Source organism: Somniosus microcephalus, chromosome 33 (genome assembly GCF_052327205.1).
Source record: "Somniosus microcephalus isolate GS21.2 chromosome 33, FLI_Smic_1.0, whole genome shotgun sequence".
NCBI lineage: Eukaryota > Metazoa > Chordata > Chondrichthyes > Squaliformes > Somniosidae > Somniosus > Somniosus microcephalus.
Window position 1 is genome coordinate 37,080,524 of NC_141019.1, and position 19,381 is coordinate 37,099,904.

General features: G+C 53.8%; 1 protein-coding gene across 1 annotated transcript in view; it reads right to left on the reverse strand.

Annotated features, from left to right (window-relative positions):
- Positions 1-4,045: 4,045 nt before the first annotated feature.
- The window catches only part of LOC147097177 (transcription factor Sp1-like), a 42,764-nt gene continuing 27,428 nt past the window's right edge, over positions 4,046-19,381 (reverse strand). The window contains exon 6 of the mRNA XM_085972542.1: positions 4,046-14,717. Within this exon, the coding sequence (XP_085828668.1) occupies positions 14,386-14,717 (332 nt within the window). The 3' untranslated portion in view covers positions 4,046-14,385. The remainder of the gene's footprint in view (positions 14,718-19,381) is intronic.

Consider the following 19,381-nt stretch of genomic DNA (forward strand, 5'->3'; position numbering starts at 1 on the left):
AATACGTGGGGTTACGGGGATCGGGTGGGATATGTGTTGGTGTAGGGGTTACGGGGATCGGGTGGGATATGTGTCGGTGCAGGCTCGATGGGCCGAAATGGCCTCTATCTGCACTGTGGGGTTTCTGTGATTTCTGTGAAAGGTTGAGCAGGCTGGGCCTATGCTCATTGGAGTTTAGAAGAATGAGAGGTGATCTTATTGAAACATATGATACTGAGGGGGCTCGACAGGGTAGATGCAGAGAGGATGTTTCCCCTCGTGGGGAAATCTAGAACTCGGGGGCAGTTTCAGAATAAAGGGTCGCCCTTTTAGAACTGAGATGAGGAGGAGTTTCTTCTCTGAGGGTCGTAAGTCTGTGGAATTCTCTGCCCCAGAGAGCTGTGGAGGCTGGGTCATTAAATACATTTAAGGTGGAGGTAGACAGATTTTTGCAAGATAAGGGAGTGAAGGGTTATGGGGAGCGGGCGGGGAAGTGGCTTTGAGCCCAAGATCAGCCACGATCTTATTGAATGGCGGAGCAGGCTCGAGGGGCCAAGTGGCCTATTCCTGCTCCCATTTCTTATGTTCTTATGAGTCACAGAGAGTGAGAGACAGAGAGAGAGGCAGAGAGATACACAGAGAGAGAGAGAGATAGAGACAGAGAGAGAGAGAGAGAGAAAGAGAGAGACAGAGAGACAGACAGTGACAGAGAGACACAGTGACAGAGAGAGACACAGTGACAGAGAGAGACACAGTGACAGAGAGAGACACAGTGACAGAGAGAGACACAGTGACAGAGAGAGACACAGTGACAGAGAGAAAGGGACAGAGAGAAAGGGACAGAGAGAAAGGGACAGAGAGAGACAGACAGAGAGAGAGAGACAGAGAGACACAGAGAGAGACAGAGAAAGAGAGACAGAGACAGAGAGAGACACAGTGACAGAGAGACACAGTGACAGAGAGAGACAGACAGAGAGAGAGACACAGAGAGAGAGAGACAGAGAAAAAGAGAGACAGACAGAGAGAGACACAGTGACAGAGAGAGACAGTGACAGAGAGAGACACAGAAACAGAGAGAGACACAGAAACAGAGACAGAGAGAGAGAGAGACAGAGAGAGACACAGTGACAGAGAGACACAGTGACAGAGAGAGACAGTGACAGAGAGAGACACAGTGACAGAGAGAAAGGGACAGAGAGAGACAGACAGAGAGAGAGACAGAGAGAGACAGAGAAAAAGAGAGACAGAGACAGAGAGAGACACAGTGACAGAGAGAGACAGACAGAGAGAGAGACACAGAGAGAGAGAGACAGAGAAAAAGAGAGACAGAGACAGAGAGAGACACAGTGACAGAGAGAGACAGTGACAGAGAGAGACACAGAAACAGAGAGAGACACAGAAACAGAGAGAGACACAGAAACAGAGAGAGACAGAGAGAGAGGGACAGAGAGACAGAGCGAAACCCTTTGCACTGTACAGACTGATCATCGACGCTGCATGAATAAATACTGTTCCGTAAACTTGTGTCGTGAACATTTTTGTTAAAGCGTGTTGTGTTACTGCAGACCAAAGCAGGCGTTCCCAACAGATTTGAGCAGAAATATCGTGTGTTTTTTTATTAAAAACTTTAATCGCTGGTATATAATGAGAATGCTACAACACTACAGTCAAACTAGGCTTTGTACAAAAAAAGGAAAATAGGTTTTCGACATTATTACATAGTCATATAGATCTTTTAAAAAAGGAATCAAAAATAATAATTAATTATACACTAATTGAGATATACAGCCATAACCGTGCGGTTCACAGTTACTGACAGTGTTGTTGTTTAGGTCACACCCGGGGAAGAGAGGGGGAGAGAGAGACAGAGAGACACAGAGAGAGAGACAGAGAAAGAGAGAGACACAGAGAGAGAGAGAGAGACACAGAGAGAGAGAGACACACAGAAAGAGAGAGACAGAGAGAGAGAGAGACAGAGAGAGAGAGAGAGAGACAGAGAGAGAGACAGAGAGAGAGAGACAGAGAGAGTGAGAGACAGAGAGAGAGTGAGAGACAGAGAGAGAGAGAGTGAGAGAGAGGGAGGGAGGGGGGAGGGAGAGGGGGAGGGAGGAGAGAGGGGGAGGAGAGAGAGGGGGGAGGGAGGGAGAGGGGGGAGGGAGGGAGAGGGGGGAGGGAGAGAGAGGGGGGAGGGAGAGAGAGGGGGGAGGGAGAGAGAGGGGGGAGGGAGAGAGAGGGGGGAGGGAGAGAGAGGGGGGAGGGAGAGAGAGGGGGGAGGGAGAGAGAGGGGGGAGGGAGAGAGAGGGGGGAGGGAGAGAGAGGGGGGAGGGAGAGAGAGGGGGGAGGGAGAGAGAGGGGGGAAGGGAGAGAGAGAGGGGGAAGAGAGAAGGGGGAAGAGAGAGAGAGGGGGGAAGAGAGAGAGGGGGGGGGAAGAGAGAGAGGGGGGGAAGAGAGAGAGAGGGGGGGAGAGAGAGAGAGGGGGGAAGAGAGAGAGAGGGGGGAAGAGAGAGAGAGGGGGGGAAGAGAGAGGGGGGAAGAGAGAGAGAGGGGGAAGAGAGAGAGAGGGGGAAGAGAGAGAGAGGGGAAGAGAGAGAGAGGGGGAAGAGAGAGGGGGGGGAAGAGAGAGAGGGGGGGAAGAGAGAGAGAGGGGGGGAAGAGAGAGGGGGAAGAGAGAGAGAGGGGGGAAGAGAGAGAGAGAGGGGGGAAGAGAGAGAGAGAGGGGGGAAGAGAGAGAGAGAGGGGGGAAGAGAGAGAGAGAGGGGGGAAGAGAGAGAGAGGGGGGAAGAGAGAGAGAGGGGGAAGAGAGAGAGAGAGAGGGAAGAGAGAGAGAGAGAGGGAAGAGAGGGGGAAAGAGAGAGAGGGGGAAAGAGAGAGAGAGAGGGGGAAGAGAGAGAGAGAGGGGGAAGAGAGAGAGAGGGGGAAGAGAGAGAGAGGGGGGAAGAGAGAGAGAGAGAGAGGGGGGGAAGAGAGAGAGAGAGGGGGGAGAGAGAGAGAGAGAGAGAGAGAGGGGGAAGAGAGAGAGTGAGGGGGAAGAGAGAGAGGGGGATGGAGAGTGGGGAGTGAGAGGGGGGAAGAGAGAGAGGGGGATGAGAGAGAGAGAGAGAGAGAGAGTGAGGGGGGGGAAAGAGTGAGAGAGGGGGGATGAGTGAGAGAGAGGGGGGAAGAGAGAGAGAGGGGGGAAGAGAGAGAGAGGGGGGGAAGGAGAGAGAGGGGGGAAGAGAGAGAGAGGGGGGGGAAGAGAGAGAGAGGGGGGGAAGAGAGAGAGATGGGGGGGAAAGAGAGAGTGAGGGGGAAGAGAGAGAGAGAGGGGGGGAGAGAGAGAGAGAGGGGGAAGAGAGAGAGAGAGGGGGAAGAGAGAGAGTGGGGGGGGAGAGAGAGAGAGGGGGGGGGGAAAGAGAGAGAGAGAGAGGGGAAAGAGAGAGAGAGGGGGGGAAAGAGAGAGAGAGGGGGGGAAAGAGAGAGAGAGGGGGGAAAGAGAGAGAGGGGGGGGAAGAGAGAGAGGGGGGAAGAGAGGGTTTACGAGACCTCCTTATTGGATCGTAACTCTAATCGATTATTATGAGTGAGGATCCAATCGGATCTGGGGTTGTGGGATGGGGTTTCCCCCCCCCCCCCCCCCCCGAAACGCAGGGACAGAACCGGCACCCGTTACAACCCCCCGCCCCCGCCCGACAGTCACGCCTCATCGCGAGGGGAGGGGGGGGGGGGGGGGGGCGGCGCAAAGCGTCCTGCTCGAACCGCTCCAGAAACCCCCCCACCTCCCCTTCGCCCCCACCCACCACCAAATCCGGAGCTGGAATTCCGTCTCTCTCCCTCCCCCCCACATCCCACCCTACCAACCCCCGCAGACATTGGGACTAATAACCGGACACAAGAGGGGGGGGGGGGGGGGGCAGAGTGAGACCGATCAGGGAGCCTCCGCGGGAGAAACGCCCGCGCCGGGGGGGGGGGGGCCGTCGCGAGACGAGGAGGGAGGTGGGGTCTAATTTCCGAGCCTTCTGCGCGCCCACCTCTCTCTTCCCTGGCCTCCGGCACGCCAGCGCCTGCACGGGAAAAAAAAATAGAAGTCTTTCCGTTTTAATTTTTTTTTTTTTTTTTTTTTAATTCCCCTCCAAAAACAGCACAAGACTAATTCAATCCCCTTTTGATTTGGTACCTTGGGAGAGGTAGGGGGGGAAAGAGGAAGGCGCGAAGGCTCAAATGCCACACGGAAATTTGCCCATTATTCTTTGGTGCGTTAAAGTTCCAGGTCGTTACCAAAGTTTTCTTTTTAACGCTCGAGATTTAAAATTAAAAAATAAAACCACCTCTCAGACCCTTTATTTCCCCCCCCCACCCTCCCTCTAGTATCGCTTGAATGGGAGGCGGGGGAGAGAGAGACAGACACAGACACACATACACACACGCAGAAACATGCTCACAGGCCAAGTGTGCAAGTCGCGCATCTGCCATGCTCACACAGCTGCCGAAATAAAATCCCTTACCCAACCCGCCCCTCCAAATAGAAAACCAGATCACAAGAGTCCCGTACAGAGAACAAAGGCCCACAAATAATTGCCCGTCATCTTTTCGCAATAAACCCCTTGCAAACACCGAACAATTAAATCACCGTCACCGACACCCTTTTTGGTGTTATTTCTGGGGGATGCGCGGCCCATTCAGAATACCGCTGCCAAGAGAATAAAGGGGAAAATGCGTCCCACCGCTCCCGCTCTCCCCAAAACCGCCTCCCCCACCCGGGGGGGGGGGGGGGGAAACCCGACCGATCGACGAGCAGGGAAGGATTTGGAGGAGATCTGATAGAGGCGTGTTTAAAAATCACGGAGCGTTTTAAGACAGGTTGACAACAAAGCAGTTAATAAACCACGTGGGCTTACGCTAAACCAATACCCGGCCGGAGCATTGCTTCCCCTATTCTGGGGGGCCGTGCTTTTAAGGGAGGGTGTGAAGACTTTGGGGAGAGGGTGCGGAGGAGATTTACTGGAACAGTTCCAGCGGCAGGGGGATGAAGGAGGGACTACAGCGACGTGGGTTGGACTGGAGAAGCCGGGGTTGTTTCTCCCTTGGAGCAGAGAAGGCTAAGAGGAGATTTGACAGAGGCGTTTCAAATTGCAAAGGGTTGAGGTAAGAGCAGATAAGGAGAGATTGTTTCCAATGACTGAAGGGCACAGATTTAAGGCGAGTGGCGAAAGGACGAGAGGTGACGCGAGGGAAAACTTTTTTTTTAATTTTTTTTATATGCAGCGAGTGGTTAGGGTTTGGAATGCGCTGCCTGTGAGGGCACTATCTTTCCCCAGGGAAATCTGCGGGGTTGGGTGGGGGTGACTTAGGTGCTTGATTGGCGACAGAGTGGAGTGTTAGCCCCCTCCCAAAATCTAGGACGCGGGGCGGAGGGGGAGAGAGAGAGAGAGAGAGAGAGACACAGAGAGCCGTGCTGAGGGAAACGTTTGTTTCTGTACACTTATACACACCTTGAAACAAAAAAATTATATTTAAGCAAACCTGATCAACAGGAGGAGGCCATTCAGCCCCTCGAGCCTGTTACATTAGGAACAGGAGGAGGCCATTCAGCCCCCCTCGAGCCTGTTACATTAGGAACAGGAGCAGGCCATTCAGCCCCCCTCGAGCCTGTTACATTAGGAACAGGAGGAGGCCATTCAGCCCCCCTCGAGCCTGTTACATTAGGAACAGGAGGAGGCCATTCAGCCCCCCTCGAGCCTGTAACATTAGGAACAGGAGGAGGCCATTCAGCCCCCCTCGAGCCCTGTTACATTAGGAACAGGAGGAGGCCGTTCAGCCCCTCGAGCCTGTTACATTAGGAACAGGAGGAGGCCGTTCAGCCCCTCGAGCCTGTTACATTAGGAACAGGAGGAGGCCGTTCAGCCCCTCGAGCCTGTTACATTAGGAACAGGAGGAGGCCATTCAGCCCCCCTCGATCCTGTTACATTAGGAACAGGAGGAGGCCATTCAGCCCCCCTCGAGCCTGTTCCGCCATTCAATTAGAACATTAACTAGTCTCCAGGCAAGCGTAAAAACCCAGTAGACATTTGCTGGCTTTCCTTCACAGAATGACAAGCGCCTAAACTTATCCTAACTAATGTATGAAATTTAGAATATAATACACTACCTCCCTGAATGTTTACAATTTAATTTCAAAAGAGAATATAAAATATTAACAGCCCCGGTCCCAGAGGAACAAAGGAGTTTAGTTACTACTCAATGGCCCTCACAATGGTTAGACCACACTTGGAGCACCGTGCACAGTTCTGGTCTCCATATTACAAAAAGGATATAGAGGCACTGGATACAGGGCTATGGGGAGAGAGCGGGGCAGTGGGATCAGTTTGGGGATTGATACAGGGCTATGGGGAGAGAGAGCGGGGCAGTGGGATTAGTTTGGGGATTGATACAGGGCTATGGGGAGAGAGAGCGGGGCAGTGGGATTAGTTTGGGGATTGATACAGGGCTATGGGGAGAGAGTGGGGCAGCGGGATTAGTTTGGGGATTGATACAGGGCTATGGGGAGAGAGCGGGGCAGTGGGATTAGTTTGGGGATCGATACAGGGCTATGGGGAGAGAGCGGGGCAGTGGGATTAGTTTGGGATTGATACAGGGCTATGGGGAGAGAGTGGGGCAGTGGGATTAGTTTGGGGATTGATACAGGGCTATGGGGAGAGAGTAGGGCAGCGGGATTAGTTTGGGGATTGATACAGGGCTATGGGGAGAGAGCGGGGCAGTGGGATTAGTTTGGGATTGATACAGGCTATGGGGAGAGAGTGGGGCAGTGGGATTAGTTTGGGGACTGATACAGGGCTATGGGGAGAGAGCGGGGCAGTGGGATTAGTTTGGGGATTGATACAGGCTATGGGGAGAGAGTGGGGCAGCGGGATTAGTTTGGGGATTGATACAGGGCTATGGGGAGAGAGCGGGGCAGTGGGATTAGTTTGGGGATCGATACAGGGCTACGTGGAGAGAGCGAGGATCGGCACCGTTTAGGGATTTGGGAAGCGGATGAAATCGGGGGCGGGACTGTAGAACAAACAGGTTTGAGAGTGAGCCAGCAATCTTTAGACGATGTTACAGGGTGCAGTACATCAGCAACATCGCTAGAGGGACCGAAAGCACCTGGCAAGGATGACGGTTCCCTTTATACTCGACTAGCAGAGGTTGACAAGGATGATACCAGAACTCAAGAGTTTTACAACCATCAGGAAAGACTGAACCGGTTTGGGGGGGACTCTCTCCCCAGGCTGACCTGACAAGAGGCCGTTAAAATTACCAAGAGGTTTCGATAGGGGCAGATGTTTCCAGTGGCAGGAGGGTCGGTAACCAGAGGACACAGATTTCAGACAATTGGCTTGAATCTCACAGCACGGGGGGAACAGGATTCGGTGACGCGGGGAGACTGGAGGAGCTGGGATTGTTCTCCTTTGGAGCAGAGAAGGTTAAGGGGGGAGATTTAATCAAGCCGTTCGAAATTATGCAGGGAGTTTTGACATATGAGGAGAGATTGGGTCGATTGGGCTTGTACTCGCTGGAGTTTAGAACAATGAGAGGGGATCTCATTGAAACTTATAAAATTCTAACAGGATTAGACAGACTAGATGCAGGAAGGATGTTCCCGATGGCGGGGGAGTCCAGAACCAGGGGTCACAGTCTAAGGATAAGGGGTAAGCCATTTAGGACAGAGATGAGGAGGAATTTCTTCACCCAGAGAGTGGTGAACCTGTGGAATTCTCTACCACACAAGGCAGTTGAGGCCAATTCATTAAATATATTCAAGAAGGAGTTGGATATATTTCTTAAGGCTAAAGGGATCAAGGGATATGGGGAGAAGGCAGGGACAGGGTACTGAATTTGGATGATCAGCCATGATCTCATTAAATGGCGGAGCGGGCTCGAGGGGCCGACTCCTGCTCCTATCTTCTATGTTTCTATAAAAGAATTTACCATTCATTGCTGCTTTCTCACTTCCCGCCAACACTTTCCTAAGTTGTTTCGATCACTCTCCCCTTCCTCCCACCCGACGGCCAATCAATCTCCCACCCAACTCCCCTCGTCTCTCTCCCCCTCTCTCTCTCTCGCTCTCACTCGCGCAAAGGGTGCAGATTAACACAAGCCTTCCCTTTCTCTCTCTCTCTCTCTCTCACGGGGGAGCTCTTTCAGAAGACCAGGCACGATAATGGTGGTACCTGTTCTGTAGCTGTCCTGCAAACCGTACACAGTGCCAATTAAGAAAGAAGGATTGTGCGGAGGGGGGAAAAGAGAGAGAGAGAGAGAGAGATATGGGTGGGTTTATGGGGCATTGTAGAGCAGGGGCGGGCGGTGGGGTCACACTGGGCGCGAGAGGCCCCGATTACGTCCTATGATTTCCGGATGAGAAAGGAATTAAACAAATCGGAGGGAGGGAGGAATAAAAATTAATTATAATTACAAAAAAAAAAGCACATTTACACGTGCGATTATCAGCTGTACACAGTTCATACCCCAGTACCAGTGGCTAAACCTCCACCAGGAGAGAGACAGAGAGAACGATATATACCTCTATTTAAAAAAAAAACATCTTTTTTTTAAGCCTGTGCATACAAAACAGAACCGTCAAGCAACCCAACTCGCCCCTGATATTCGTTCGGTTAACAGAGTTAAGAAAATTACAAATATTTTCCACATACACACACATATATATATATATATATATATATCTCGTTTTTTTTTTCAAATTTTATTTTTTAAAACACAGTATAAAAAAAAAATTATTCCGGAAATCAGAAATCAGATTCAATATGCGCCGCCCACCCGCCCCCCCCAAAAAACTCCCTTCTCTTCCTCTCCCGACAAAAATATAAAATATCCCAAAGATAATCTGTTTTTTTTTTAAATTAAAAAAAAATAAAAGTCTCGCTGCCGTCGCGATTCTGCGATAAAATGATTCGACGTCCAGGAACTACGCGCTCGAGAGAGACGGGGATGCGGGGGGGGGGGTGAAAAGGGCAGGGGGGTAAACGGGATCGCACGTGCCCTCCGCCCTCTCTCCCCAAGCTTCAGCTGCGCTGCGAGTTCACACTGATTGTGGAGTCTAAACGAAACATTTCTCTTATTAAAAAAAAACTCATGATTCTCAAGAGTTCTCCCAGCGTTCGAGAGACGCATGATCGATGGCATGAAAAGCGGACGAACGGCATTTTTGAGTTTTTAACAAAAAAAAACACGCAGCGCAAGCTGGGTTAACCCGGATGAGTTGCGGCTCCAACAACACTCGAGAAGCTCGACACCATCCGGGAGAAAGCAGCCCCGCTTGATCGGACACACCGCATCCACCACCTTAAACATTCACTCCCCTCCACCACCGGCGCACCGTGGCTGCTGTGTGCACCATCTACAAGATGCACTGCAGCAACTCGCCAAGGCTTCTTCGGCAGCACCTCCCAAACCCGCGACCTCTTCCACCTAGAAGGACGAGGGCAGCAGGCGCACGGGAACACCACCGCCTCCAAGTTCCCCTCCAAGTCACACACACACACCGTCCTGACTTGTAAATATATCGGCCGTTCCTTCATAACGAATGAGGAGAGATTGGGTCGATCAGGCTTATACTCGCTAGAGTTTAGAAGAATGAGGGGATCTCATTGAAACTTATAAAATTCTAACAGGACTAGACAGTATGCTGGCCTTCGTAGCGAGAGGATTCGAGTACAGGAGCAAGGATGTCTTGCTGCAGTTGTACAGGGCCTTGGTGAGACCGCACCTTGAGTATTGCGCGCAGTTTTGGTCACCTTATCTGAGGAAGGATGTTCTTGCCATGGAGGGAGTGCCGCGAAGATTCACCAGACTGATACCTGGGATGGCAGGAATGACGTATGAGGAGAGATTGGGTCGAATGGGCTTATGTTCGCTAGAGTTTAGAAGAATGAGAGGGGATCTCATTGAAACTTAGAAAATTCTAACAGGACTAGACAGACTAGATGCAGGATGTTCCCGATGGCGGGGGAGTCCAGAACCAGGGGTCACAGTCTAAGGATAAGGGGTAAGCCATTTAGGACAGAGATGAGGAGGAATTTCTTCACCCAGAGAGTGGTGAACCTGTGGAATTCTCTACCACAGAAGGCAGTTGAGGCCAATTCATTAAATATATTCAAGAAGGAGTTGGATATATTTCTTAAGGCTAAAGGGATCAAGGGATATGGGGAGAAGGCAGGGACAGGGTACTGAATTTGGATGATCAGCCATGATCTCATTAAATGGCAGAGCAGGCTCGAGGGGCCAAATGGCCTACTCCTGCTCCTATCTTCTGTGTTTCATCGTCGCGGGGTCAAAATCCTGGGGCAGAGGGCGTAATTAAAGATAGTTAACGGGCAGCAGACTTAAAACGCCCGACAGACGTGCTGCTGTTTATAAAAGGAAATTATAACAGAGCGCCCCACCGTCAGCCTTCCTCCCAGTGTTAATCCCCTCCCCTCGTGACTTACCAACCCAGCGCTATCAGTCCCTCACTCTCGCTAAATTCCAGGCCCCTCTCTCCGCTCCGTACCCACCCCCACGCGGAGTTAAGTGCTTCGTAAAACTGCGCACTTCAAAAAAAAATTAAATAAATAAACACGCCTTGGGATTGTTTGAAGTTTAAAATCAATTGTTAAAAGAAAGGGCTGTGTGTTCTCCTCACAGCGACACACACTCTCTAGTCTCTACAATTCCATTCATTCATTAGGAATATATATGTATTTTTTTTTTATATATAAAAGAGGTCGTTTAAAATGCTTCCCCCGCCCGCTCACTAAGTGAGATGTTTGATGTTAGAACGAGGGGAGACTTGATGGCCCTTGCACCCGCTCTTCTGTCTGACCTCTTACCTTCTTGTCTTGTTGTATAAGAGTAAGGAGGTCTTGCTGCAGTTGTACGGGGCCTTGGTGAGACCACACCTGGAGTACTGTGCACAGCTTTGGTCTCCTTATCTAAAGGGAGGATGTACTTGCCTTGGAGGCGGCTCAACGAAGGTTCACTAGATTGATTCCTGCGATGAGAGGGATTGCCCTATGAGGAGAGATTGAGTAGGCTGGGCCTGTACTCTCTGGAGTTCAGAAGAACGAGAGGTGATCTCATTGAAACGTGCAAGATTCTGAAGAGGGATTGACAGGGTAGATGCTGAGAGGCTGTTTCCCCCTGGCTGGAGAGTCTAGAACCAGGGGTCACAGTCTCAGGATAATGGGTCGGCCATTTAGGACCGAGATGAGGAGGAATTTCTTCACTCAGAGGGCGGTGAATCTTTGGAATTCTCTACCCCAGAGGGCTGTGGATGCTCTCAGTCGTTGAGTATATTCAAGGCTGAGATCGATAGATTTTTGGACTCTCGGGGAATCGAGGGATATGGGGATGGGGCGGGAAAGTGGAGTTGAGGTAGAAGATCAGCCACGATCTTATTGAGTGGCTCGAGGGGGGCCGTGCGGCCCACTCCTGATCCTATTTCTTATGTTCTGATTCCCCCGCTCCGCCCCCGATGCTGCGTGTCAAAAAATGTGGGCGGGGGGGGGCAAAGGGGTAGGCGATAGCGCACGGGCTCTGCGATCGAACACCTCCTTAAAGCCCTGCCGGGACTGGACTCTTCGCGATCTCCCTTCTCTTCCCGCACACCCTTTTAGTTTGCTTGAGAGGCACTTTCCTTTACCCGTCTGCGTGCGTCTCTGGTCTCTGTCTGCTTTTGTACAATAACACAGAGTTTTTGGGCTGGGGTTAAGGGTATTAAGGGTCAGGGAGCCAAGGCGGGCGGTTTGGAATTGAGGTACAGATCAGCCGGGATCCGATTGAATGGCGGAGCAGGCTCGAGGGGGCTGAATGGCCTCCTCCTGTTCCTGTGCCACAGGCTCGAGGGGGGCTGAATGGCCTCCTCCTGTTCCTGTGCCACAGGCTCGAGGGGGGCTGAATGGCCTCCTCCTGTTCCTGTGCCACAGGTTCGAGAGGGGGCTGAATGGCCTCCTCCTGTTCCTGTGCCACAGGTTCGAGAGGGGGCTGAATGGCCTCCTCCTGTTCCTGTGCCACAGGCTCGAGGGGGGCTGAATGGCCTCCTCCTGTTCCTGTGCCACAGGTTCGAGAGGGGGCTGAATGGCCTCCTCCTGTTCCTGTGCCACAGGTTCGAGAGGGGGCTGAATGGCCTCCTCCTGTTCCTGTGCCACAGGCTCGAGAGGGGGCTGAATGGCCTCCTCCTGTTCCTGTGCCACAGGTTCGAGAGGGGGCTGAATGGCCTCCTCCTGTTCCTGTGCCACAGGTTCGAGAGGGGGCTGAATGGCCTCCTCCTGTTCCTGTGCCACAGGCTCGAGGGACGGCTGAATGGCCTCTTCCTGTTCCTAATCGAACAGGCTCGAGGAGGGGCTGAACGGCCTCCTCCTGTTCCCCAACACGGTAGAAAATAAATCGAAAATCTGAGGCAGCAATGTGCATCTTTGGATGGGAGTGTTTGTGCGCTTCATAATTACCCTAAATCATCGACAATAATTATAAGTTAAAATTGAAATCCTTGGGCAACTAAATCCCCCTTGCTTGCTTACTTAGTTTAATTATACGCTCTCTTTCTAGACAAGATATTTCGCCCGGGAGTTTGGAGGGGGCAAAACCGGACAGGACAAGACGCACATCAGTCCATCGAGTCCTGGCCACCTCGCCTCTCTCGACTGCGCGGGATTAAGCCTGCCGTCGAATGCTTTACCACGGGGCCGCGCCACGCCGCGCACGAGGGGAAGTGCCCTCCGCACTTCGAGGAGCGGGACAAAGGCCTCGGGGTACGGAGGTGGCGCGGGTTTTTTAAAACCAGACGGCCACGGTTAAACGGTTCCCCCTGACGTGACGCTGTTTATTGCGTCCTGTCGCGTGGTGATTCGCCCTTACAGGGAGAGAGAGAGAGAGACAGAGAGAGGGCGGGGGGAGGGGGGGTGGAAGAGAGGGAGTCCGAGAGTGTGGGTGGGGGGTTTAATGCCCCGAAACTTTAGCCCGTCTATCTCTCGCTCCTCCATCCCTTGCTGACTGAATGACCTGCGGCGGGTTCGTTCCAACACAGAGGGTGGGGGAAAGGAAGGGTTAATTCCGACAACACTTCAGCACGTTGACGCTGCAGCCATGTCAACAGACCGTGGGACGCCCCCCACTGTCGGTTTCGGAGGTGAGGGCGCTTGTGGATCCTTGCGGAGGAACGGCGATTTCCATCGGACCCCGCCAAGGTGACCAGAGGATTTCTGCGGCATTTATGTGCGACCCTTTGTTAAGCCTGCCCGCCTGTCAAAGGTTAGAGCGAGGGTGGCTGGGTTTAATATCTGGGTTACCCCTTCAACCCTCTCTAAATGGGGCACAGGTAACCGCTACTCCCCGCAAGCAAACTCCCCCCCTCTCGCATAGGAACAGGAGGAGGCCGTTCAGCTCCCCTCGAGCCTGTTACATTAGGAACAGGAGGAGGCCATTCAGCCCCCTCGTGCCTGTTACATTAGGAACAGGGGGAGGCCGTTCAGCCCCTCTCGTGCCTGTTACATTAGGAACAGGAGACCACCATTCAGCCCCCTCGAGCCTGTTACATTAGGAGTAGGGGGAGCCCATTCAGCCCCCTCGAGCCTGTTACATTAGGAACAGGAGGAGGCCATTCAGCCCACTCGAGCCTGTTACATTAGGAACAGGGGGAGGCCGTTCAACCCCCTCGAGCCTGTTACATTAGGAACAGGAGGAGGCCGTTCAGCCCTCTCGAACCTGTTACATTAGGAACAGGAGGAGGCCGTTCAGCCCCCCAACCATACGAGAGAGAGTTGTGCAAAACAGTAACTTAGAGCAAGCCACAACAGGACGGGGACGCGATCGTCCAAATTAGGGTAACGCAGGGCTTAAAAGGCACCCATTTCACCCAACAGGCACCCACACACACGTTAATTCGCTCTCCATCTCCCCTCGGTAGCAAAGGTGTTTTACATACTCGGAGAAAAAAAATTCTTTATATAAAAAAAATTATATATATATATATATATATTACACACACATATATATATATAATTTTTAAAAACAGATTATCTTGGGACTGCTTGAAAGCTCGCTCTCGACAGACAGAGAGATTTCATTTAAAAAACTGTCCAGGGATTAAATAGTATAGGTTAAGGCATTCACGGCAGAGGTTTGTCACTACTGACTGGCCTGTCGTTCTCTGTTTCGATATTCTTTTATTCCCCCCCCACCCCACGCCTCCCCGCTCGCAACTGTGTCACGCTCCCGCGCTCATTATTTCCTTGTTTTAAAAACGAAATCTATGGTAAGAAAATGTATTGCATTGATAATATAATTTATCAAAGGCCGCGGAAACTGCGCCCCCGCCCCTCCCCGCCGTATTTAAAGTGACTCGGGACGTCTGATAGCGGCGGTTTTAAAAACCCGCCCCCCCCCGTCCCACAATCAGTAGCCGTTACCGCTGATGTTGATGGTCTGGAGGTCGGAGACTTGCATGACGCTCACGCCCCCCGACCCGCCCCCCCCTCCTCCTCCTCCTCCTCCGCCGCCGCCGGTCAGTCGGGCGATGCCGTCGTGAGGGATGGTCTCCATCACCACCCCCGTGGCCGAGATGAGGGGCGTGCCCCCCGAGGTGGAGACGGCGCCCTCGGTGGAGGCCCCCAGCGCCGGGACCGCGACGCCCCCCTTCTTGTTCTGGTGGGTCTTGATGTGCTTGGACAGGTGGTCGCTCCTCATGAACCTCTTGGGACACTGCGGGCAGGCGAATTTCTTCTCACCTGATGATCGGAAGCAGGGGTGTGGGGCGGAGAAAGACAAGAGACATCGCACAGAGTCAAAGGTCGAGAAATACGCCCCTTCACTTTAGCATAAACAATGCTCTAATGGCCGGCCTCCCACTCTCCCGACCACCCTCCCTATCTCTGGAACCTCCTCCAGCCCCCTACAACCCTCCCTATCTCTGTAACCTCCTCCAGCCCACTACAACCCTCCCTATCTCTGTAACCTCCTCCAGCCCCCTACAACCCTCCCTATCTCTGGAACCTCCTCCAGCCCACTACAACCCTCCCTATCTCTGGAACCTCCTCCAGCCCCCTACAACCCTCCCTATCTCTGTAACCTCCTCCAGCCCCTACAACCCTCCCTATCTCTGTAACCTCCTCCAGCCCCTACAACCCTCCCTATCTCTGTAACCTCCTCCAGCCCCTACAACCCTCCCTATCTCTGTAACCTCCTCCAGCCCCTACAACCCTCCCTATCTCTGTAACCTCCTCCAGCCCCTACAACCCTCCCTATCTCTGTAACCTCCTCCAGCCCCCTACAACCCTCCCTATCTCTGTAACCTCCTCCAGCCCACTACAACCCTCCCTATCTCTGTAACCTCCTCCAGCCCCCTACAACCCTCCCTATCTCTGGAACCTCCTCCAGCCCCTACACCCCTCCTTATCTCTGTAACCTCCTCCAGCCCCTACAACTCTCCCTATCTCTGGAACCTCCTCCAGCCCCTACAACCCTCCCTATCTCTGTAACCTCCTCCAGCCTCTACAACCCTCCCTATCTCTGTAACCCCCTCCAGCCCTCCCTATCTCTATAACCTCCTCCAGCCCCCTACAACCCTCCCTATCTCTGTAACCTCCTCCAGCCCCTACAACCCTCCCTATCTCTGTAAACTCCTCCAGCACCCGACAACCCTCCCTATCTCTGTAACCTCCTCCAGTCCCTACAACCCTCCCTATTTCTGTAACCTCCTCCAGCCCCCTGCAACCCTCCCAGATCTCTGCGCTCCTCCAATTCTGACCTCTTGAGCATCCCCCCCCCCTCCGATTTCCATCGCTCCACCATTGGCGGCCGTGCCTTCAGCCGCCTGGGCCCCGAGCTCTGGAATTCCCTCCCTAAACCTCTCCGCCTCTCTCTCTCCTCCTTTAAGACGTTCCTTAAAACCGACCTCTTTGACCAAGCTTTAGGTCACCTGTCCTACTATCTCCTGAAGTGGCTCGGTGTTGAATGGTGTTTGATAATCGCTCCTGTGAAGCACCCTGGGACGTTTTATGACGTTAAAGGCGTGGTATAAACGGGAGTTGTTGCCCATTTCCTTCTCACCCCCTTCTCCCGGAGTTTCCGATCCCTCATTGAGGCGACGCTGTGAGCCTAGACGACGACTCTTTGACCGAGGGAGGCATCGCGCGATTCACTGCATAGTAATATAAGGGCAGGCTCACCCTCACCCCCCACACACCAACCAGCCCCCACTTCCTAATCCAGGGATGCCAACTCACCACCTGCCCCCAACCCAGCGATCAGGTAACTCCGCAGGGATCTGCAGCTGGTTTGCAAAGCTCGCCACTCACTTTATCCACTCGGCCCCCAGGGGGAGTGCCTGAGCAACATTTAACCAGGGGCCAAAGAAACACCACCTCTGCCTTCGCACTGATGAGCACACACACACACACACACATTCACACTCGCTCGCACACACCCACACGCTCGCTTGCGCACACCCACACACACACTCGCGCACACATTTACGCCCGCTTGCGCACACCTACTCACGCTCGCTCGCGCACACCCACTCACGTTCACATATTCACGCTCGCTTGCGCACACCTACTTATGTTCACACATTCACGCTCGCTTGCGCACACCCACTCACGTTCACACATTCACGCTCGCTTGCGCACACCTACTCATGTTCACACATTCACGCTCGCTTGCGCACACCTACTCATGTTCACACATCCACTCACGCTCACACACACACATTCACGCTCGCTTGCGCACACCTACTCATGTTCACATTCACGCTCGCTTGCGCACATCCACTCATGTTCACACATTCACGCTCGCTTGCGCACACCTACTCGTTCACACATTCACGCTCGCTTGCGCACACCTACTCATGTTCACACATTCACGCTCGCTTGCGCACACCTACTCATGTTCACATTCACGCTCGCTTGCGCACATCCACTCACGCTCACACATTCACGCTCGCTTGCGCACACCTACTCATGTTCACACATTCACGCTCGCTTGCGCACATCCACTCACGCTCACACATTCACGCTCGCTTGCGCACACCTACTCATGTTCACACATTCACGCTCGCTTGCGCACACCTACTCATGTTCACACATTCACGCTCGCTTGCGCACACCTACTCATGTTCACACATTCATGCTCGCTTGCGCACATCCACTCACGCTCACACACACACATTCACGCTCGCTCGCACACATCCACTCACACTCGCACACACGTATACTCGCTTGCGCACACACACGCTCATTCACGCTCTCTCACGGACACCCACGCACTCACACACATACACTCGCATTCACGCATACACTCATTCATGCTCGCTTGCACGCACGCACTCAGACACAAACACATTCACGCTTGCTCGTATACACTCATGCTCGCTCGCACACACTCATGCACGCAGACATGCACTGGGGATCACTAATTACAGGAGGCTCTCAGGAATGTGCCAATAATTCCAAGGGACTGCTGTGAGCTCTGGAAGGGAGTCAGTAAGTTCAAACTAGTGCTGTGGAGGTCTTTCAAAAGCGGAGGCTCATTATCTATTTTGCAAGATGAGAGAGTCGGTTTGAGGTCGCTAAAGTTACCCCACACACTCTGGCAGGTTGCTATCGGTATCATCATGCAGCACAGAAGGTGGCAGGATAAGTCGATAAGGATTTTGTTTTTTTTTATCATTAGAGGCAGAGAGTACGAAAGAAAGCAAGTTAAAAATCACTGGTTAGGCCCCAGCTGGAGTATTGTGTCCCGATTCTGGGCGCCGCACTTTAGGAAGGATGTCAAGGGCCTTGGAGAGGGTGTGGAGGAGATTGACCAGAATGGTCCCAGGGCATGAGGGACTTCAGTTACTTGGAGGGACTGGAGAAGCTGGGGTTGTTCTCCTTGGAGCAGAGAAGGTTAAGGGGAGATTTAATAGAGGCGTTCAAAATTGCGAGGGGTTTCGACACGAGCGGAGAGGGAGAAACTATTTCCAGTGGCAGGAGGGTCGGTAACCAGAGGACACAGATTGAAGATAATCGGCAAAAGAACCAGAGGGGGAGATGAGGAGAATGTTTTTTACGCAGCGAGTTGTTGTGATCTGGAACGCGCTGCCTGAAAGGGCGGTGGGAGCAGATTCAATAGTAACTTTCAAAAGGGGAATTGGAGAAATACTTGAAGGGGAAAAATTCACAGGGCTACAGGGGAAAGAGCAGGGGGGGGAGAGTGGGACTAATTGGAGAGCTCGTTCAAAGAGCCGGCACAGGCACGATGGGCCGAATGGCCTCCTCCTGCGCTGTGCAGTTCCATGATTCTCAGGCGGAAGCGTTGTCGATCCATCAGCTGTGGCTCAGTGGGTAGGACACTTGCCAGAACGTTGTGGGTTCAGGTCCCACTCCAGAGACTTGAGCACAAAAATCTAGGCTGACACTCTGAGTGCCAATACTGAGGGAGCGCCGCACTGTCGGAGGGGCGGTACCGAGGGAGCGCCGCACTGTCGGAGGGGCGGTACCGAGGGAGCGCCGCACTGTCGGAGGGGCGGTACCGAGGGAGCGCCGCACTGTCGGAGGGGCGGTACCGAGGGAGCGCCGCACTGTCGGAGGGGCGGTACCGAGGGAGCGCCGCACTGTCGGAGGGGCGGTACCGAGGGAGCGCCGCACTGTCGGAGGGGCGGTACCGAGGGAGCGCCGCACTGTCGGAGGGGCGGTACCGAGGGAGCGCCGCACTGTCGGAGGGGCGGTACCGAGGGAGCGCCGCACTGTCGGAGGGGCGGTACCGAGGGAGCGCCGCACTGTCGGAGGGGCGGTACCGAGGGAGCGCCGCACTGTCGGAGGGGCGGTACCGAGGGACCGCCGCACTGTCGGAGGGGCGGTACCGAGGGAGCGCCGCACTGTCGGAGGGGCGGTACCGAGGGAGCGCCGCACTGTCGGAGGGGCGGTACCGAGGGAGCGCCGCACTGTCGGAGGGGCGGTACTGAGGGAGCGCCGCACTGTCTGAGGGGCGGTACTGAGGGAGGGCCGCACTGCCTGAGGGGCGGTACTGAGGGAGGGCCGCACTGCCGGAGGGGCAGTACTGAGGGAGGGCCGCACTGTCGGAGGGGCGGTACTGAGGGAGGGCCGCACTGCCGGAGGGGCAGTACTGAGGGAGCGCCGCACTGTCAGAGGGGCGGTACTGAGGGAGGGCCGCACTGCCGGAGGGGCGGTACCGAGGGAGCGCCGCACTGTCGGAGGGGCGGTACTGAGGGAGCGCCGCACTGTCAGAGGGGCGGTACTGAGGGAGGGCCGCACTGCCGGAGGGGCAGTACTGAGGGAGCGCCGCACTGTCGGAGGTGCCATCTTTCGGATGCAACCTTAAACCGAGGCCCCGTGTGCTCTCTCAGGCGGACGTAAAAGATCCCAGGAGCCACTATTTCGAAGAGGAAGAGGAG